This window comes from Ictalurus furcatus, chromosome 26, assembly GCF_023375685.1.
Source record: "Ictalurus furcatus strain D&B chromosome 26, Billie_1.0, whole genome shotgun sequence".
Classification (NCBI taxonomy): Eukaryota; Metazoa; Chordata; class Actinopteri; order Siluriformes; family Ictaluridae; genus Ictalurus; species Ictalurus furcatus.
In genome coordinates, this window is record NC_071280.1 from 19,379,677 (window position 1) to 19,402,498 (window position 22,822).

Consider the following 22,822-nt stretch of genomic DNA (forward strand, 5'->3'; position numbering starts at 1 on the left):
CAGATTAAGTTGTGTGTAAAGAACTTCTGACAACGTGGGACTCCAGCAGGTTGCCAGTTAATCATCCACCTAGAGTGTCTGTAGATCAGTGTCTCTAGGGCAGAGCTTCACCTATTCCCACAGTCTGTGATAAATTGGTCAAAAGTGTGTTAAAAGTCATAAAGTATGTTGTCCGCAATTGGAATTGGTCACATCTGTTCTGAACACCACCCAGGCGGCTAAAAATAATGCTTTTGTCTTCTGCTTGCTGTTGTACATGGTGGAATGTTTGTAACAAAAGACAAACCAAAACTGAAAGGATGGCTGTGTCAGACAAGATTTTTAAGCATCATCAATTTGTAGAGGATAGAGGCTATAATATTGGGAATCTGGGAATCCAAGGATTCATGGGGATTTATAGCAAAAGCCGCAACCTTGCTTTTCTCCCAAGTGTTAAAAGTTAATTAAAACATTAAAAAACAAATTCTTTCTCCTTTTGTCAACCTTTAGGTTTAGCCTCCTATCACTGTATGGCTGACGAGGTGGTGTGGAACCCCAGAGGTCCTGACCTTAGTAATTGTACATCACCCTGGGTCAACCAGGTCGCTCAGAAGGTCAGTCAGGGGTCACAGGTCATCTCTGGGAACGTGCAAATCAATGCAATTGTTTAAGTACATACAAATTGGGATAAATACTATTAGTTGAATTGAATAAATGACGTGTACGTTTCACTTAATATTGACTGTGTTTTTCTAAACACTCTAAATGTCCACTTTTATCCTGATCTAGATAAAGAGTGGGGAGAATGCAGCACATATCGCTGCTGTGCTCGTCAATCACACACGGGGACAAGTGTATGCTGGTGATGTCACTTCCTCTGTGCGTCTTATGGAGCAGCTGCTGGACATTCTGGACTTTCAGCTGCAGGCGTTACGGCCCGCCAACAAGGACTCGGCCACACGCAACTATAACAAAGTACACACACACACACACGCACACAGTGCATGTGTGATCTCCACATGTAAAAACCTTTATTTTAAAAGCATTTCATTCTATTGCAGCTTCAGAAGAGAGAGAGAACCTGCAGAGCATTCATTCAGGTAACATTTTCATAGCAACAGTAAAAGCAGAGATGAGTGATATAGTCTGAAAACAATTATAATATCACAGTATTTCCTGTCATTTTGACAGTAACAGTATTGATCACAATATACTGTATATTTCAGCTAAGAACTCCTAAAGAACATACAGGCTTTTTGACTTCCAGGTTGTTCCGACATAAACAGTGGATTGCTGTTTAGAAGAAATGCTAACTCAGATCACATATCTAAAGGTCCCTAAAATTAGCTATTAATTATTTTAAAAATGAAGCAATGTGAAAGAGAAACGGGAACACCAAGGAAAACTACTCAAGGACCACACTGATATTACACAGAAATTGCCGGTGTGTCTGAAACTTGCGATTATAAGGGAAATGTTAAGCTTCAACAACATCGTTAGTGAGCTTCTGGAGTTCAGACAAGACAAGATAACCAGAAGAACATTAGGATGGAAATAAAAAAATCTAACAAGGACATAAAAGCTTTTAACTGAAACGTTTGCACAATAGCTGCTGAAAAAACCCCTAAATTTCAACAAATTTAAGAATAAAAATAATATAATGTAATATAATATAGGAGGCACAGAGACGTAGTGGTTAGCACGCTTGCCTCGTGCCTCCAGGGTTGGGGGATTTTGCATGGAGTTTGCATGTTCTCCCCATGCTTCGGGGGTTTCCTCGCTAGTCCAGACACATGCGTTGTAGGCTGATTGGCATTTCTAAATTGTCCGTAGTGTGCGAGTGTGTGATTGTGCCCTGCGATGGGATCGGCACCCTGTGAAGGGTGTCCCCCGCCTCGTGCCCCGAGTCCCTGGGATAGGCTCCAGGCTTTCCGTGATCCTGTGTAGGATACGCGGTACAGAACATGGATAGATGGATAATATAATATATTATATTTCTCTCTGTCACTTTCTCCCTAGGTTTGTTTATGATCTGCTTCTCTGTCTTTCTGCTCGTACAGGCCATGGTGCAGACGGCCGATAATCTTTTGAGCTTGAAGGCGTTGGACTCGTGGCAGGACATGAACATGACTGATCAGTCTCACACGGCCACCATGCTGCTGGACGTGATGGAGAAAGGCTCCTTCCTGCTGGCCAACAACCTCTATGAGGGGCGATTTAGCGAGCGCGCGCCCAATATTGGTGAGACCCAACAGATATAAATGCTAAAAAATAAAAGGCTAAATAAATTGGTGTTTCTTGGCATTATGGACAACTACAAACCAGTAAATATATTGGAAAAAAACATTTGTTGTACTTACATGTGTATGTATTAGATCTGGAGGTATATGTCCTGAATGCGGATACGGAGATTGGAGATCTGCACTTCCCACACTCATATGACAGTGACAGCACCATCCATCTCTCTGAAGCTACAATCAAACAGTACAGCCGTAATGGTAAACCTTCTGACTCCTTCTTACGTTACATCTATCACATTTGGCAGATGACCTTATGTAGAGCGATTACAGAAGTGAAAGGACATTACATTTATCTCATTTTATACTGAGCAGGTGAGGGTTACGGTCCTTGCTCAGGGGCCCAGCAGAAGCAGCTCGGTAGTGCTGGGATTTGAACTCATGGCCTTCCAAACAGTGGTCCAATGTCTTCACCACTGAGCAACCATCGTCCTCTGTCTTGCTCTCGGTCTTGCTCTTTGTTTTGCTGTCTGTAACAACTGAGAGACAAAATGCCATATTCCGAACCATCCCTTGATCATCTCTTGATGAAATGACATATTACGATTCATCTCTGAAAGCCAGCTGAAAGACAGGTTTAACATGGGGACATGCATGAAAGACATCCAGAAAACATGGTAAAAGCTCAAAACCTGCAACCGATCACTAAACAAATCAGGAGAAAAACAAGTTCATTTTAAGGAGCTAGGGAACCCAAGTGGTAGGGAGCTTAGAGACTAGGAGACCAATGAGCTAAGTAGCAATGGCGCCAAAGAACAAATATGATAGGCAGGTAGATGTTAGAAGACATAGGCACCACCACAATCTAACAGGAGGGAGTTCAGGCCAGAGCTGGTGGTGATGGACATACTCGAAACAGTACCTCCAAACAAACTGTCAAAACTGCTGGTCTGCATGGAGAGGTTGACCCCATAATCAGGTCGGCTTTGTGTGCAAAATTAGGTGTTTTTTTAATTCAGTATATAAGAGTAAATATTTGGTGGTGTGGAAAAAATGTACAAGTAAAACCAGTTGTAAGAGTGGAGATTCAGAGGCAGAGTGAGGATACATATGAAGATGTAGACTATATGACTATAAGGTTTGTGGACACCTACCCATCTCACCCATATGTGGTTCTTCTCCAAACTCATGCCACAGTTGTATAGAATGTCTTTGTACACTGTAGTGTTACAAACTCCCTTCACTGGAACTAAGAGGAGGGCGCACGGTGGCTTAGTGGTTAGCACGTTCACCTCACACCTCCAGGGTCCGGGGTTCGGGGTTCGATGCTCCCTGGGATAGGCTCCAGGTTCCCCCGCGACCCTGAAGAAGGAGTAAGCGGTAGAAGATGGATGGATGGATGGAAGTAAGAGGAACCCAAACACTGTTCCAGCATGACGATGCTCCTGTGCACAAAGCGAGCTCCATGAAGACGTGATGTGTGAAGATTGGAAGAAGGTAGAAGAACGTGAGTGTCCTGCACTCTGAACCTCACTGACCTCAACCCCACTGACTCATCACCTTCGGGATGAACTGGAACTGGAGTCTCACATCACATCACATCCTCACATCATCATCAGCACCTGACCTCAACCTCACTAATGTTCTTGAAGCTGAATGAACATGAATCCCCATGGCCACGCCCTAAAATCTAGTGGAAAGCCTTCTCAGAAGAGCGCATTATCACAGGAAAGAGAGAAGCAAGCACATATGGGTGTGATGGTCAGGGGTACACAAACGTTTAGCCATGTGAACGCGACCAACTAATCGCAAACTAGCTCTCTGCTGCTAGGCTAACGGATAAAGGCGACGCTATAACAACTGATATGAAAGCCGCTGCATTTCCTGGCTTCATTTGTCGTCTCATCTCTCATTCATTTGGAAATTTCATTAGCCGACCACGCAATTAAAAATGTCCATACAGGTACATGAGATATCATTTCTGCCTGAAATAAATGACAGACGTAATAAACGTGCGTGACAGCCTTTTTCCAGTGGAAACGATGTATGAATTCCGATCACAAGCGGCTGCTGGAGATGCATCGTAATGCCGGGTGTGAACGTCTATGAGTCTCGGCTGTCCACTTTTGATCCAATCACCCGGGACACATGTTAACACCAGGTGTGAATGGGGACCAAGAGACAAATCCAGCAATCACAACAAAGGACAAAACACATCGGAACTCGCATAATATCAGCAAGGCTTCGCAATGAGCAAATGTTCATGAAGTGTTCTTTGAGTAAAATCTGCATGGCTGCTCTTCACTACACTATTGACAAAGCAATTAATACAGTGCAAACAAATGATTGGCAATAAATAATTACTCCTAATAACAAAACCATTACATGTTGACATGTATAACCCAATGTTACCTGCACGTGGAGAAAACACACGTATCTGTAGAACACCGGGTCTTGGATTTGGTTCCTCAGGTCATGACACAAAGCTGGAACGTTTGCTGCAACAGCCACTGTGTGTCCCTCTAATCAGATAATACAGTTCCTTATTTTCTGGTGGCTGTGGGATTGTACTGTGTGATTGAATTCGCTGTGGTTTGCAGGTCAGGTGAAGGTGGTGTTTGCGCTTTATAAAAATCTCGGCCCTTTCCTGTCCACCCAAAACGCCACGGTGAAGACAGAGGTGGAGCTAAAGTCAGGAGCGAGGACTCTGGCTGTCAATTCCCATGTAATCTCTGCCTCCATCAATAAAGAGTCCAGCCGTGTGTTTTTGACTGAACCTGTCAACTTCACACTCAGACACCTACAGGTACACACACACGCCACTCTCCTTTACGCCTTAATGCAAGGTTCAAGCCGTTAAAACAGAGAAAGATGTGGTTTGTACATTTCTGTTGGTATTGCTGCAGCTAGAGAATCACTATGGGCCAAACTGCTCATTCTGGAACTACTCGGAGCGCTCGATGACGGGTCAGTGGTCTTCTCAGGGTTGCAGGCTTGTATACAGCAACAACACACACACTACCTGCTCCTGCTCGCATCTCACCAACTTCGCTCTGCTCATGAGCCGCCAGACACCTGCTGTGAGTTTTCACACACACACACACACACAGTCACTAACTAAGTCTTTTCTCTACTTTTTATCCTGATAATATTTCTCTAAAGTTTATCTCCTCTTTTTCTCTTGCCCTGTTTCTCAGTACACGGGTGGCATGCAGGCTCTCATTCTGTTTGTCGTTTCCTGGGTGGGCATGGTGATTTCCCTAGTGTGCTTGGCTCTGTGTATCTCCACCTTCTGCTGCGTAAAGGCCGTGCAGAGCGAGCGCACCACCATCCACAAGAACCTGTGCCTCACGCTCTTCATCTCGCAGCTCCTCTTCCTCATCGGCATGGACAGGACCCACTACACCGTACGTGCAGGCAATCCCAATTCACCAAATGTGATGATTTCAGTAGAAGGAGATGAGTGTGGGGTTAATTCAGTGGTAAGGATGTCACATCTAAAGATGCTCAGTGAAAAGAATGACATTGGATAATGAGAAAGGGGCTGTAGATCGGGTATGAACATTAGGGACACAGATAGGGCATTGACAAAAAAGGCGCCAATCTGGGAAGAACACGGGGGCACAGGTGTGGCAGTGATACAAAGGGGTACATATCTTGTAATGACGCAGCGGAAGTAGATCTAGTAACTAAGCAGGGGATGCAAATCTAGTAAAGACACGTGGGTGCCTATCTGGTAATGACAGAGGGTGTAGTTTTGGTAATGACACAAGACGTAGATCTAGTAAGGACAGGGGGGCCGAAGATGTGGTAAAGACATGGGACAAAGATCTGGTAATAACACAGAGGAGGCAGATGTGGTAATGACATGGGTGCAGATCTGGTATTGACAAAGGGCATATATCTCATAATAACACAGGGGACACAGATCTGATAAGGACACGGGTGCAGATCTGGTATTGACACTGGACATAGATCTGGAAAGGACACGGCGGTGCAGATGTGGTAATGACATGGGACAAATATATGGTAATAACACAGGGGCACAGATCTGGTAATGACACAGAGGAGGCAGATGTGGTAATGGCACAGGGGGTGCAGATCTGGTAATGACAGGGGCACAGATTTGGTCACAACACAGAGAGTAAAAGTGTTTGCCTTATCATCCAGAGTTTGCAAGTTCAAATCCATGGCGAGGAGTCCAAGAGAGCAAAACTAGCCGTGCTCTCAGGGAGGGAGGGGTGGTACACTGTCTCTTCCCTATCGATCACAGCGACACTCGCTAATCATGGGTGTGTGTGAGCTCTTGCATGTGACACAGGGTGGGTATGCTTTCCTCTGAGTTTGTTATTCTGCCCTGTGATGCAGCATGAGCAGTAGTTCGAAAAGATGCATTTGGCTGGCTTCCTGTGTCTCAGAGGAATCACCGTATTCTCCTCTGATTAGAGAATTGGCCAAGACTAAATTGGGGCGGTGGGGGGCGGTGGCAGATGAATGGAGGCTACATTATGTGTGTCTATGTGTGTGTTTCTAGGTGGCATGCCCTGTGCTAGCTGCTCTGCTGCACTTCTTCCTTCTCTCTGTCTTTTGTTGGTTGTGTGTCGAGGCCGTTCAGCTCTATGTGCTGCTGGTCGAGGTGTTCGAGAGTCCGTCCTCACGTAGGAAGTACTACTACACTGCTGCCTATGGCTTTCCTACATTGGTGGTGGCCATTTCGGCCTCCATCGACTACACTGGCTACTCCAGCCCCACCAGGTATGACAATCTTATTATTATGTGTATCATTATATTTAAGAGCTTGCGCTGATCCAAATAAACACAATAAAGCACATTTGTGTGTGTGTATGTTTGTGTATTAACACATATTGTTGCGTAGCTGCTGGCTGCGTGTGGATAACTACTTCATCTGGCTGTTTATTGGCCCTGTCTCCCTTGTTATCCTGGTAAGTTACAAGGAACCAGTAACATAGCATTGCATAAGCCAGCTAATCATACTCCTTTCTTTACATTAAGCTAGCGATCACCTTCCTTGACTATACATACTGTGTTGTTTCTTATACACTTGCAAATTCACTCTGGCTCTAATATGACTGATTCGCCTCACTCACTTACCTAAAATCATTTAATGCGGCAAGATAGTCTTGCTAGATGAACTTGAATTTATAAACTTAAAGTTTTAGTGAGCTGTTTGTTGTCTTTCTTTGTTGTGTGTCACAACTTATGTTGCACCTTTGACTTTTGACCCCTAGCTGAATCTGGTAATCCTAATGGTCACAGTGCACAGGATGATCCGCCATTCTAACGTGCTCAAGCCTGACTCCAGCCGCTTCGACAACATCAAGTATGTCATTTGCGCAGTCATTTGCGCGGTCATTTAGGTGTCATTTGGGTGGTCATTTAGGAGGTCATTTGGGTGGTCATTGGGTGGGGGGGTCAAAGCAGATGTCTGGAGTTCATAGCAGTAGGTATAGCGGTTCAAGGTCAGTGATTGAGGAGAGACTGTATTTATGAAACCACACCTTATTCACTACTTTTTTTTTCACTTTTGTATGAGGGCCATATGCAGACTGTGGAAAAATTATATGCCCCCTCATGATATCCTCTGTTTTTGCATATTTGTCAAATGAAATGTAATATAAGACAAGAAGAACATAAAGAAACACAAAACACAGTTTTTAAATAATCATTTATTTACTGAAGGAAATCAGTTATGCAATACCTATATCACCCATGTGAAAAAGTCATTTCCCCCTAAACTTACTAACTGGTTGTGCCACTTTTAACAGCAACACCTACAAACAAATGCTTCCAATAACTAGAAATCAGTCTGTGACATCGCTGTGGAGAAATGTTGGCTCACTCTTCTTTGTAGAATTGCTTTTATTGATCCACATTGGAGAGCTTTCAAGCATGAACTGCCTGTTTAAGGCCACGCCACAGCATCTCAATGGGCTTCAAGTCAGAACTTGACTAGACCACTCCACAGACCCTGCGCTCTGACCCCAGCTTCCTAACATGCTGGGATATGTGAAGAAAAGAATTTCACTGTGCTGTAATGTATATGTGATCAATAAAGAATCATTATCATTTGACGGCTTGATCTTGTCGGTTGGAACATCGTCTTGCTGTGTAACCCAATTGTGCTTGAGCTTCAGATCATGATCATCTGATGATCAGACATTCTCCTTTAGGATGTTCTGGTAGAGAGCAGATTTCATGCCAGGCTCTGAAGCATCCCCAAACCATCACACTACCACCACCATGCATGACTGTTGATACAATGCTCTTATTGTAGCATGCTGTGTTAGCTTTACTCTAGGTGTAACAGGTCCCATATCTTCTAAAAGTTCCACTTTAAATGAATCAGTCCAGAAAACATTATCCCAACAAGCTTAGGGGTCATCAAGGTGGTTTTTGTTTTTTTGGTGAATGTGAGATAATCTTTTATGTTCTTCTCAGTTAGCAGTGCTTTTCACCATGCAACTCTCCCATGAATGCTATTTTTGCTCAGTCTCTTTCTAATACTGACCTTATGTGAGGACTGCAGCTCCTTAGATTTTTTCCTGGGTTCTTTGTTTAACTGATGTTCAGGTTCTACAGCGCTGACAGTAATAAAACCGGGACGTGTCTAGTCTATTGAACCCAATTATCAATTAAATTTGGTTCATTGGTTGATTGAGTAATTAAGGGGGTAATAGATTTCTCACACCAGGCCAACATTTCTCCATCAGTAAAAGAAATGAACGTTTAAAAACTGTAATTATGTTTACTCTAGGTGTCTTGTTAATTTTGTTTGCATATCTGAACCAATTAAGGGTGACAAATATGCAAAAAATAAAGAAATCAGGAAGGGCTCAAATCCTTTTTCATGGCGCAGTATATATTCCAGGAATGAACTTCAACACTCATACAGTAGTAGAACATTTGTAGTATTTGAGAGAGGATACAAAGACACCAAGGACACGTTCTATGATCTGTTTGATTGAACTTTTTGCATTTAACTTCTAGTTTTTTTTTTTTCATTCTTTCTCGCTCTGGTATCTCTCAGGTGTTGGACACTGTCTTCAGTCATTCTGCTCTTGTTGGTGACTTTAACATGGATCTTTGGCCTCCTCTTCATCAGTGAAAACAGTGCACTCATGGCCTACCTCTTCACATCCTTTAATGCCCTGCATGGTCTGTTTATCTTCATCTTTCACTGTGCACTGCAGAAGAAGGTATATTGCATATGCTTTTATTTAATTTCTTTTTTTATATATATAATCCATCCTTAGGAAATATATATAATAACGGTATAATAATATACATAACAAGGGTTTCACAACTGCTGATTTGACTAGTTTACCAGTAATTCCACATGTAGTGGACTAGCCGGTTCTCTTTTTAATTTTTAATTTTTTTTTAATCATACTAAATAATAAATCTGTGTGTGATGTTATAATGTTTAAAGACATGCTAAATCTTCAAATGCGCTCATATGGACATGGTGGTGTTGATGCTGAAACTGAGAGCACATACTGTAGAGTGGAAACTCCTTATAACTTGATGATGCATGGAGGATGTGCTGTCTACAGCAGTTCAAGCATTTTATTGACCTTTTATTTAGTTTTCAAGGAGGAATTACCTTTTTAAAAAACTAAAAAACAGTCTTGTGCATAACACTATTATTATTATTATTATTATTATTATTATTATTATTATTAAACATTGATTTGGGTCCAGGTTCAGAAGGAGTATGCTAAATGCTTCCGTCAATCATCCTGCTGTGGTCATGCCGCATCTGGTGGTTCTCACGGGTCCCTGAAGAGTTCGCACCGTGGAAACAACCGATACTACAGCGGAGGCCAATCGAGACACAATCAAGTGCACCGACAGGTAACACACTTCAAACCTAATCACTCAAGTCTACACGCCACACAGAATGTTTAACACCTATAACAATTCATGCATAAATGTATGAGAACATCATAACCTGTGTTTTTGTGTGTGTGTGTGTTCAGAGTCGTATACGGAGGATGTGGAATGACACAGTTCGCAGGCAGACTGAGTCTTCCTTCATGGCTGACCTCAACAACACACCCACCCTCAACAGAGGTAACGCATCTGTCTGTCTCTCTACACACATCTGTCTGTCTCTCTACTGACACCACTTGGGAAACTGGACACATCAGCAGGTGTGTGTGTGTGCGGGGGGTGGTTAATGATGGTTTAGTAGTTAGCACGTTTGCTTCGCACCTCCGGGGTTGGGGGTTTGAATCCTGTGTGCACAGAGCTTGCATATTCTGGAGGGGGTTTCCTCCTGTTACTCCGGTTTCTTCCACCAGTCCAAAGACGTGTGTTGTAGGCTGATTGGCATTTCCAGATTGTCCGTAGTATGTGTGATTGTGCCCTGCGATGGTTTGGCCGTCCAGGGTGTTCTCTGCCTTGTTCCCCAAGTTCCCTGGGATAGGCTCCAGACTCCCCACGACCCTGTGTACGATAAACAGTATGGAAATAGATGAATGGACATATCAGCTTGAGTAGGAAACCAAGCAGTGTCTCCAGTCTCCCCTTTTGCAGATCTCAAGTCTCTTGTTTCTAGTTGCTTTGTCTCATTCGTGTGTCTTAAGCATTCTCTCCTACAACTCCATCAGTGTGTAAAATCAGACTAGAACTGTTGTTTCCGTTGGTTTTGTACAAGTGATTATCACAGGCTTTGGACATTACCATGTGTGAGGAGCTGAGAGAAACAACCACACCTTCAGGAGTTATGATGCAAGCTTTATGCTTGCATATTTTACAGGAACTATGGGTAATCATCTCCTGGCCAATCCAGTGTTGCAGACTCGCTCTGGCTCCTCTCCTTATAACACGCTGTTGGCTGAAACATTTAACCCACCCTCACCGGCTGTCTTCAACTCCACTGGTCAGTCTGTGTGTGTGTGTGTATGTGTGTGTATGTGTGTGTGTGTGTGTGTGTGTGTGTGTGTCCTACATTAATATACTCAGTTCTGAGTGAATGTATTTATATGGATTTACTCTGTCTTTTCCTTCTGTCCTTTATTTCCTCCTTTATCTATCTGTAAATCTTGCAATCTCGCTCTCCGTATCTGTCACTGTATCTCTCTGCATTTGTCACGTTACCACCACCTCCTCTTTTTCTTGCTGTCTCTATTTCTGTCTGTCTCTGATCTGCAGGTACCTTCAGAAACTCAAGTACGGAATACCTGTTATAACATTACTGTCTCACGTGTTTATGTTGCTGTTTCTTATCCATGATCACAAACACAACACTTTTATCACTTTTGCCTGTTGTTGTTGTTTTTGTTTTTGTTGTAATATGCATGACAGCAGCCACACTGAAAATATTTGTTTTTATAGTTTAAGATTTGAGTCTGTGTTATATACTAAGTCATGTTCATACACTACCACATCTCCGTCGGTTCCACTAACGTCTTAACGCTAACATCAGAATGTTAATGGGAGTTGAAAATGATCATATAAAACTGATGTTTTCACGCTCAGGTCTAAAAGTCTTGTCAAGATTTTTTTTTTATTCTATCACTCCTCGCTAAAAGAAGTGTTGTGTCAGCTGACTGATTGCTGTTTTTGTTCTGTCCTGTAGAGGGCACTCTATCTCGCAGTCGTGAGTCATGTGGCTTGGAGCCTGTTCGTCTGAATGGAAACTACAATAACAGCTACTCAGTGCACGGTGGAAGTTCTGACCTCCTTGGCAGCGTCGCTGTGGGAGACGTCAGCCCTGCCCTTTTGACCCCCAGAGGGTCAGAGCCTCCAGGAGGTATGAGGAGGAACCTGTCAGATGCGGCAGCACTGGAGAAGATGATCATCTCTGAGCTGGTGCAGAGCAACCTGCGTCCTGCTGCTGATCGCTACAGCAGCAACACGGACACGGAGGCGGAGCCACGGGAGTACATGAACGCAGGGATGGGTCACAGGGAGCCACCCCAACGTCCTCTTCCCCGCCCACCACCGCCACCTCCACAGGATGAAGAGGAACCACTTTACAAGGCTTTGGAGAAGCCCCGCCTTCCCGATAAACCACGTGTTCCTGATAAACCCCATGTGCCGGAGAAGCCCCGCCTCTTGGAGCACACACAGTCAGTGTTCTATCAGAGTGAAGAGGATTCAGAAAGCTTTTCGGCTGAAATTACAGACAGCGTGGGTGGAGTTGGCCCTGACTCCTCCTCCCTGTATGCAAGAGATAGAGACTCTTCCTATCCTGACAGCAGCCCTGAGGGTTTGGGAACTGAGCCTCGTTCAGCCTTGCCCCCTGATGAATTATACTTCAGCACAGGGAGACACGCCCATGTCTCTGCCTTCTACCAGCCCCCATCACGCCGGACCAACGAGGAGGGTCGTCTGGGGCTAGACTCCTCCCACGGAGAAGGCGATGGACAGATGCAGCTGGTGACGAGTCTGTGACTAGGGCGCTGGTGACCAGGACATGGAGATCTAGGGGAGGAAGAAGGAAGAGTGATATCATCATCATCATCCATTACTGTAGAACAGTACTACAGCACTCTACAGTAGATAGTAGATTAACAGCTGTTCTGTAAGAATATCGTTGGTGAGTGAGTCCTAGCCAAGCTGGGTGTCATTGTTCAGTTGTCGCCGTTTCCCACCTGCTGACTAAACCAGGATGGTGAGTGCTAATACACATCCTCTAAATCATATAAAGACAGCCACTGCATTTTTTCAAACTATTCCACATTGGCCATGAGTCTACTACCAAAGGTTCCAGTGTGGTAATGGTATCCCCTCAAGACGGAACCTAATGGCACTTGGGGGAGTGGCTAGCAGCATTGCTTGGTGATTGGCTGTGCATTTATTTTGACACAGTGGCATGAAGGTCCATATCTCTAGGGTCCAAGGTCTGATCTTAAGCTCAGTGTCTGTAAGAGGTTTTGCTTATTGTCCACGTGGTTGTCCTCCAGTTTGCGCCTACCTTTCATCATATATAAGGTGATTTGAGGATTGGCATCAGTTGCCATTAGGTGTGAGTATTGGGCTGGTATACCGTACAGGGGGTAGTCCTGACTTGCACTCGGATTTGCTAACGCACCGAAAAATGAATGAACAAGTAAATTCATGTGGCTTGAGTCCAATGAATTCATTGGTTAACCATATGACTTTTTTCCATTCTAGAAGTTGGTGGGAATCAAAATGGAACTAGAACCCTACTGGTATCACCCAACACATAGTTATGTTCTCTAGCCAGTCCATTCCATGGATAAAAACAACATAACTGATTATTTCCATAGGCACAATTATGGAGTGAGATAGTGGTTGATTTGTGGTATATATGATAAATAAGGACACCCTAGAAAAGCACATTTACCAAGAACCTGATGATGATGATGATGATGATGATGATGATGATGATGATTATGATGATTAGGCAAAGAAAAAGGATGGCTTCCTCCTCTGAGTCTCTGTCTCTTGGTCACCTCCACACCCACCCTGCCCATCTTCACTGCCATCCATCCATCATCTCTCCCTTTCTGTCTCTCTACACTGTATACTTGCCCATCAGATATATCCATCTGTCTGTCGGTTCACATATCTCTGTCTCATTTTCTTGCTCTGCCTTCCTGTGTCCTCTCTGTCTTTCTCTCTCAGGGTGGAGTGTTGGATTTGCGTCTTGGTTCTTATTTGATGTATTGTTCGTTTATTTCTTGTCCTTAAGCCCCTTCAGAAGAATGTGACGCCTTCTCCAGAGACAACAGAACAAAAACTTTTGACATTGCCAAAAACGTCCTTTTTAAAGGGAGCACACACACACACACACACACATACACACACACACACACACATAAACACAGACTTCTTTCTTGCGTTCTCAGTGTTCACACTGAAAGGCCTTCCCCTGAGGTCAGGGGTCAAGATGTTAGTTACATTAAAGGGTCCATGACCTCGACCAGGGATCCAAAATCGGTCTGCTTCGTTCATTTTGCTGCAACCTGTTTGGACTTCTAGGCACCGTGGACCTCAGACATGCCTCAGACAGGGGCCTCACCAAATCAGCTTCTTCGGTTCAGAGACAAGCCAAGCTCACAGCTCCGCCCCTTTTTCTAGACACGTCAAGGAGGCACGAGTAGTCTACTGTCATGTATCTGGTGTAAATAGCGGTAAGAGAATGGAAGTTTGAGAAACTGCTTCTTGTAATATCTGCAAATGTTACAAACAAAAGGAAACAAAATCACATAAAAGGATGTGTAGAAGACCTGAACGATACTCTATATCTTTCACTAGTCTCTCCCTCTGTCTCTCTCTCTCTCTCTCTCTCTCTCTCTCCTTCTCATTCACTCTTTTCTGTCTTTCCTCCATTTTTGCTCTTCCGCTCTGAGAGGGTGACAGAAGGACGGGATTTTGTTAAAGAGATAGACGAGAAATGTGTTTTTATTAAAAAAAATTATAATAAAACAAACCGCTGGGTTGTTGTTGTTCTTGTTTTTTGTTTTGTTTTCTCTTCAACACACCACAAAAAGAGGGAGCAGGTTTCCGTAAAAGTGTTTGTCCAAACAGAGACGAGAGGAATAAAATGTAACTTCTCATACAAAATAAACGAGTATAAGGAACGACGGACTTATCAGAATGTGTCATGAACGTAATTGACTTAATTCAATGAAATAAAAATGAAACAGGAAAAGGATATTCCACGTTCCATCTTATAGTCTTACAAGAACCTGAAGTGCATGGAACTAAGCAGAAGATACCACCAAACAACACACCGTAAGCCAGAACCTATAGCAAAACCATTCTAAGACGGTTAGCATGGCAACAGGCAGTGTACTGATCATCTGCGTACTCGTTTCCTAGGAAGGTTTCAGGGTTTTCTTAAGTTTCACACCTTTTACACAAATCAATTACACTGTAAACAAATCAGACTCCATTCAGTTCTCAAGAACATGTCTTTTCCTTAGATGATTACTTCTCAACAAGCGAATGATACGGTTCCTGTTTTCACGCATGTTATAGCAGCTATAAACCATCACGTCTTTACCAGCCTCTCTTTTTTTCTCGTTTTTTTTTTTTTTCTCGTCACACTACCAAAGAAACGCAAAGCGTACGTTCCTCTATCCTGAAGAGGTTGGAAGACTTACTTTAAGTTACGTCTTTAAGTTAAATGAACTTAAAGTTTACCTCTGAGTGTTACAAAGCACTGACACTGGAGACTCCTTCCATAAACATAAAGTCTTCTTCACAATATCAACAATTAATAAATATATATATTTTTGTAATTTAGACTATACACCATACACCCTGTGAATCAGCTGCTACTATAGAAAGGGTAACATATTACAACAAGCACGTTATTGTCCGAGCAGCTGTTATTGTTTATTAATCAACACCTTCTGATCAATTGAAATCCAGTGCTTGTTTTGAGAAGCATGCTTGCTAATTGTTTGTGACTGAGTTTTAACCCATGCATTCTCCAGGTCTGAACACCACAGAGCTGTGGTGTTCCCACTGTGGGATTTTCTTGGAGTAGCAACTGCTGGCTGAAAGAAAATTAAATAAACATAGCCATTGTGGAATTACAGATGGAAAAATCCTCCACTGCAATGATATTAAAAAATGGAATGGAAATTCAGCATCACTTGTGCTTCCAGATTTTAACCACCAGGTGTCAGTAGTGCACTAGTACCTGACCGTCACACCCGTATGTGGCTCTTCCTTAAACTATTACCACGAAGTTTGAGGCACGTGATTGTCTAGGACGTTTTTGCATGCTTTAGCATTAGAGTGCCTATACCCGGTTAGGCCCATGTGCCCTTTAAGCCCCGTTTCAAGTTTGAGGACAAACAAAAAAAGACAGAAAATTACTTTGTGCTGCCCGTTATTTTAACCAATCCAGCTATTTGTTACCTCCATATCATTTTTTATTGCACAGCAGCCACATTTGCCAATGTTGAATTAGCCCCACCTCTTTGCATGGAGTCTCAGGTGACCTTACAGGAAGTCAATAAAAACCTTTGGAGAGATGAATATTTTTTAAAATGAGGTTTTTTTTGTTTTGTTTTGTTTTGTTTTATAAAGGGACACATTAGTGACAGTGGAACCATGTAAACCCAGTAGGCTCCATTTAAACCCATCTAAAAATTTTTCAATTACGTGTCCCACTAATTTTGAACAATTTTCATTTTATTCTTATGTGAAAGTGTTTGATAATAACAATTCTTTGTATTCTTTTACCATACTGACCTCAGTTTCAGTGAAGCCAGAGGACAGACAGCAGCTTAATAAAGTTGAGGAATATGTCAAGGACATTAGACGTTGGATGATTATTAACTTCCTCTTACTTATTTCTACTTATACAGAAGAACTTGTACTAGGACCACATGTAGCTAGAAGTAATCTTTCTGATCTCACAGTAACTCTGGATGGACTTTCTGTTTCATCATGTGCAGCAGTAAAAGACCTTGGAGTGATTATTGACTCCAGTCCATCATTTGATGCTCATGTAGATAATATTACTAGGATAGCCTTCTTTCATCTCAGAAATATTTCTAAGATAAGAAATATATTGTCACTACATGATGCAGAAATATTAGTTCATGCTTTCGTCACCTCTAGATTAGATTACTGTAATGCCTTACTGTCTGGATGTTCCAGTAGGAGCATAAACAAACTCCAGTTAGTCCAGAATGCAGCTGCTAGAGTCCTAACTAGAACCAGAAGATACGACCACATCACCCCGATCATATCCACACTGCATTGGCTCCCAGTAAAATCTCTCATTGATTATAAAATACCACTATTGACCTATAAAGCGCTTAATGGTCTCGTACCACAGTATCTAAGCGAGCTTTTGGTCTTTTATGATCAGCCACGCCTACTTCAATCAAAAGGTGCAGGTTATTTGTTGGTAATTGGAATAGTGAAGGCTACAGCAGGGGGAAGAGCTTTCTCTTACAAAGCCCCACAGGTATGGAACAGCCTTCCAATTAGTGTTCGGGACTCAGACACAGTCTCAGTGTTTAAGTGTAGGCTGAAAACATATTTGTCAAGTCAGGCATTTTGTAAATATTTTTTTTTCTTAGGTAAAGGAGCAGATGTAGAAGCTCACAGGCATAGCGTGTTGTGGTGAACGGAGATGTTTGTTGATGGTGGAGTGACTGACCGCTTTATGTCCCAGGGAGCCCTCATGTCTGTGTTACCTTCTGGCTCTAGTTATGGCTTCTGGCTTTTAGTTATGCTGTCATAGCGAGTCGTTCCGAGTTCCTGCTTTCAGTCACGCAAAGTACATTTTCCTTAACCATTACATTACAATAAGCATATCTAATAATCTCTCCCTCTCGTTCCCTTTCTCTCTTTCTGTTGAGCTACTTGATACTCCTGAGATACCAGTGATCCTGACCCCTTCTGCTCTCCAGACCTGCCTGATCCATCCTGATGTCCTATTTCTGGTTGGAGTTCTCAATTGGAAGTCACATGCTGCTGCTGAGGATGTCCCCACATTGTACAGCCTAAAGATCACTGAGATTACTGAGGATGGGACCACTTAAAAACTTAAGTCCAAAGACATGTTGTACACTGATTTTCTTAATCTTATGTGAATGGGTGTCTGATTGTACTCTGGCATGGGTTCATCCTCCAAAATCTGTTTTTGCTGTACACTGAAGACATTTAGGTTCGAGAAACAGTAAAGTAAGACAAGCGTAAGACAAGGAAACAGTGCAAACAGTGGCTATATATAGGAGTGCTTGTTAAATGTGATACAGGTGCAGGTGGTCATGTGACATTGATGTAGTACAGTGTAGTGGCTGCTGGGAAATGAAGTCCAGAGTTCCTTCCTTGATACATTACATATACTTTATTTTGCAAGTGTTATTATAATTTTGGAATTGGAAATAAAATTTTGGGATCAACCAAACCTGCTAATGTCAAACTTAAAAATTACAAACTTATAATTATGAATAGCAAAAATACAGTCATGACTCAAATGGTAGTCTTTTTTTTCCAAATTTATGAACTCAATAATAATTTTCAGTTGCGAACTAACAACATAAATAGCTGAGGTGTGGATTCAAGAATCTGCTAATCTTGAATGAATGTCTTACAATAAATGTGGCCAAGAGCTGCATACTATCCTAGAAAGAGGCAATTTGATTGACATGGCAGCCGACCAATCACACACCTTTTCTCACAGACCAAGAGAAAGTTAGCTTGAGGGTCAGGGTTAGGGTCAGGGTCAGGGATAGGGTCAGGTTCAGGGATAGGGTCAGGGTCAGGGTTAGGGTCAGGTTCAGGGTCAGGGTCAGGTTCAGGGATAGGGTTAGGGTCAGGGTCAGGGTCAAGGTCAGGGATAGGGTTAGTGGTGAATCTTTATTCACCACTAACTGCTTCTAATAATTTGACATGGTTGGAGTCTGTGATTGTTGTTTTGTCTAGTGACTATATGAAGTAACAACGGTCTTCTTGGCCAGAGTGCTAAAATATTTCAGCTGAGTTGGCTCAGGAAGTGGAAATGGAATGCCTTCCAAGTGTAGCAGACAGCGCTGCTCCCGAATTCTTCTTAGCCCACTCATACCTCCTCCCTGTCTAACAACCAAGTGCCAAGAGTTCATGTTATACAGCAGTCAGGTTCTAGGTATTAGAAAAACTGAGTTATAATTTGACATTTGTACTTTTCTCTCACCCAGTTAATACATACATGCTTAGCATTGAGTTATTGTAGGGTGACACTACCTTTGTACATTCCTAGACTTCTTCAAATTTGTTGCTTTTCAGTTACGTTTACATTTGCGGCATTTGAAAGACGCCCTTATACAGAGTGACTTATATTCATCTCATTTATACAACTGAGCAGTTGAGGGTTAAGAGCCTTGTTCAGGGGCCCAGCCATGGCAGTGCTGGGATTTGAGCTCATGACCCTCTGATTAGTAGCCAATGTCTTAACCACTGAGCTACCACTGCCCCTGCAGGTTGTATGTCTCAGGGTAGGTTCTATGAACCAAACACGGTGTATACAACAAAGTGTTTTCCTATCTGGTTCTAAGCAGAACCCTCTTTTTAAATGTTAAGAACCCTTAGTTATGCAATGTACCCTTAAAAAAACCCTTGAACATACTGAGTTTAGTGTGTATCAATTTGGTAAGTGTGCAGTACAAACTCCAAATTATTTCTCGTTATTATTTTTGTCATATCTAGAACCTGTCATTTAAAATTGAGCTCTTTTGGTAACCTAAACCCTCCTAAAAATGGTTTTACTTGAAATCCGTTCGGATTGGGAAACACTCTGTTTTAGGGTTCTGTATACTGTACCGTTACGGACTCTCTGGACAACCAAAGAACCTATTAAGAGTCTGCATGTTTTAAATGGAGTACGAATGTAAGAAGACAGTGTATACCACATATAAAGGCATAAAGCTAAAACGTATCCCTCTGGGCAAACCCTTAAAGGTTCTACAAGTATGTAAAAACCCAAATTAATGTCCTTTTTTTTTTTGTAATACCTAGAAGATGTCATTTAAAATTGAGCTATGTTGGTACTTGGTACACTCTTCTGAAGGACACCTAAACACTGCCAAACATGGTTTAAGTTGAAATCCTTTTGGATGGTGAGCCACTCTGTTTTAGGGTTCCACGTACCTTTAAGGACTCGCTGGACAACCAAAGAACCTATTAATAGTCTGCATGTTTCAAAGCATATGGGAATATTAGAAGCTAGTGTATCCCAAACATGTCTCAGTTCTAACAATTCTAGTGTTGTCTAGGAATGTACAACATCTGTGTGACATGAGTCAATACTTCCATTATATATAAACGGCCCACAAGTTGAAACAGGCGCTATGGATTCCAGTCTGTCTGCTTATGAGAGGGAAAGTACACGTTGATTTGGGATGTGATTGGTCGAGTTGCATGATGCAACTCTGTGTGAGTCGTGTGTCACATGGGTATAAATTTAGCACTATTTAAGGAGGGAATACCACAAAGTAGTCACAACCCAGAGAGAAGATACGGTAATGAAACACATCTCAACTGACTTGCATGATTTCCCTGTGATCTATGGCCTAAAACAAAAGAATAGCATCAATGTATTTTCACAGTTCAGATGATTCCAGAAACAAAAGAATTATAGGTAAAAGTGATAGAATGTTTTCCTCCTGCCTCCCAAAAACATGCTAGGTGGTTTTGCTATGCTAAATTTCTCCTAGGTGTAATTGAGTATGTAAATGGTCCCCTGCAATGGAATGGACTGGCATACCATTCAGGGTGTATTCCCAGCTCACACCCACTGTTTCATGGATAGACTCCAGATTCACCCAGACTCTGGCCAGGATACAGCACTTTCCGAAATTGAGTAAGTTAACTCTCCAAGGCACTGTTATGGAGAGTCATGTTTTTTCATTTCTGGCTTCTACTTCTTCCCAGCAGAACATTTTTTGATCCACTGACATATGGAAAGTGCCCCAGAATCTCCCTAACTTCCAGTCAGGACAATAGGACAAACTATGTCCTGTAGATGCATTCCCACTGTATTGTGATCATTAACCCTTGCTCACTCTCATATTGCACGGGACCCCCATATACACCCAATACACATTAACTACTACACAGCACCAAACAGTAACTCAGACTCAGAGTACACTAGCACTGACAGACTGGTACGTTTATCAGATGCATTTACATTTATTCAGTTGGTATTCACCAATGTACAAAGCAACAACTGGGACCAGATATGACTGTGCAGTTAAGGGTTAAGTGCCTTGATCTACTGTAGGTGCTGGGATTTGTCATATGGTGCTTCATTTTAGCAGTCCATATGTATTATCATATCAACAACAGATATAAAGACCGAGAGAGATATCGAGGCAGAGAGAAGTGACTGGGACAACATGATCTGAGAATGTAAAACAAACTGATGAGTTATTCACTCCATTATACAGTCCCCGCTTAAAGTATTGGAACAGTGAGGTCAATTCATTTGTTTTTGCTATACACCGAAGGCCTTCAGGTTTCAGATCAAAAGATTGGTTTATTCTTTTTAATAACAAATGTCGTCTTCACAAGTGAAACCGAAGCCTAAATCCAAGAGTGGATGTTCAGAGCTGTTAATTGTTTTAAAACCAATCTAACAGGACACACCTGTCAGTCACATGTTCTGATATTTATGATCACTTATGCCATGTTCTAAGTTGTTTAACACGTCTAGATATACCATACATATCAGAAAACGAAAGCTGATCTATTATCTCATATTCCTGTTTGTACTCAAACACAAATATATATATATATATATATATATATATACAGCTGTCAATTTGATATGTTCATTTAGTCTGATTAATTATGGAAAAAATAATGCATTAAAAAGGATTAAGGCATTTAACCTGCCCCACCCCGCCCCAGACCTGTACCTGCATGCAACACCAGTCCCAAAAATTAAGTCGTGATCATGAGAAAACGAAACAGGAAAAAAATAATAATGCATGGCCCCTTAGGGCTTCTGTAGATAATTGTGGACTGTAGGCCTGTTAATATGGTGGAAGTGGGTTGATGGAAACATTTTGAATCGTGTCCTCTGGTACAACCTAGAATTTATTACACATAAACTTTTATGTTGTATCTGTCACGAATCGTGACGGAGCAGAGATAGGACGGATGCAAGTGCAGTATGAACGGTTGTTTATTGGAAAGAGAGACAGGCAGACAAATCCAAAACGTGATCCAAAACGTAATCCACAAACATGCAAGAGGTCAGGCGATTGGCAAACAGGCATACACGGGGCAAGGCAGGAATCTAGGTCGATAAACAAAACAAGAAACGAACTATGACGAGGGACTGGAAGAGGATAATCCAGCACGAACTAACTCTAAACATGGACCGTAACTATGACTATGATACGAGCTAAACCAACTCCAAACATTTAATCTTCCGCGTTGTGTGCTGGGAGGCGCGCGGTATATATGCGGACATAATCAGCGTCTAAACTGCTAGCAGCTGAGAGCAATACAGACCCACGTGAAATCCCAGCCAATGACAGAACAGGGAGGAGACATGACAGAAACATAAACAAAACACACATGTCCAGATATCACTACGGTCAACAATGGGAAAGCAGGTGCTCGCGCATTCGCGCTTAGAGCACGCTGCTTAAAGGGGGAATCGTGACAGAACCCCCCCCCCAAAGGCACCTCTCCCGGAGTGCCATGAGTCATCCCATTTAATTGGCGGACCCGGCCCCCTGGACTGAATGTCCCAGGCAGAGCCAGGAAACTGCACGGTGTTCTTGGCGGCACAGGGAAGCGGAGCGACGTCCTTGGCGTAGCAGGGAAGCAGAGCGACATCCACAGCCGGGCAGGCAGGCTGAGTGAAGTCCTCGGCGGAGCATGAAGGCAGAGCGACGTCCTCGGCAGAGCATGAAGGCAGAGCGACGTCCTCGGCGGAGCATGAAGGCAGAGCGACGTCCACAGCTGGGCAGGCGGGCTGAGCGAAGTCCTCGGTGGAGCATGAAGGCAGAGCGACGTCCTCGGCGGAGCATGAAGGCAGAGCGACGTCCACAGCCGGGCAGGCAGGCTGAGCGAAGTCCTCGGCGGAGCATGAAGGCAGAGCGACGTCCTCGGCGGAGCATGAAGGCAGAGCGACGACCACAGCTGGG

General features: G+C 42.9%; 1 protein-coding gene across 1 annotated transcript in view; it reads left to right on the top strand.

Annotated features, from left to right (window-relative positions):
- Positions 1-14,655, top strand: part of LOC128602457 (adhesion G protein-coupled receptor L1-like) — a 44,657-nt gene extending 30,002 nt beyond the window's left edge. The window contains exons 10-26 of the mRNA XM_053616268.1: positions 490-593; positions 769-954; positions 1,041-1,079; positions 2,040-2,220; positions 2,355-2,477; positions 4,817-5,022; positions 5,123-5,296; positions 5,414-5,623; positions 6,751-6,971; positions 7,093-7,159; positions 7,466-7,557; positions 9,265-9,433; positions 9,939-10,091; positions 10,217-10,310; positions 10,999-11,121; positions 11,394-11,411; positions 11,821-14,655. Of these exons, the coding sequence (XP_053472243.1) occupies positions 490-593; positions 769-954; positions 1,041-1,079; positions 2,040-2,220; positions 2,355-2,477; positions 4,817-5,022; positions 5,123-5,296; positions 5,414-5,623; positions 6,751-6,971; positions 7,093-7,159; positions 7,466-7,557; positions 9,265-9,433; positions 9,939-10,091; positions 10,217-10,310; positions 10,999-11,121; positions 11,394-11,411; positions 11,821-12,638 (2,978 nt within the window). The 3' untranslated portion in view covers positions 12,639-14,655. The remainder of the gene's footprint in view (positions 1-489; positions 594-768; positions 955-1,040; positions 1,080-2,039; positions 2,221-2,354; positions 2,478-4,816; positions 5,023-5,122; positions 5,297-5,413; positions 5,624-6,750; positions 6,972-7,092; positions 7,160-7,465; positions 7,558-9,264; positions 9,434-9,938; positions 10,092-10,216; positions 10,311-10,998; positions 11,122-11,393; positions 11,412-11,820) is intronic.
- Positions 14,656-22,822: the final 8,167 nt, after the last annotated feature.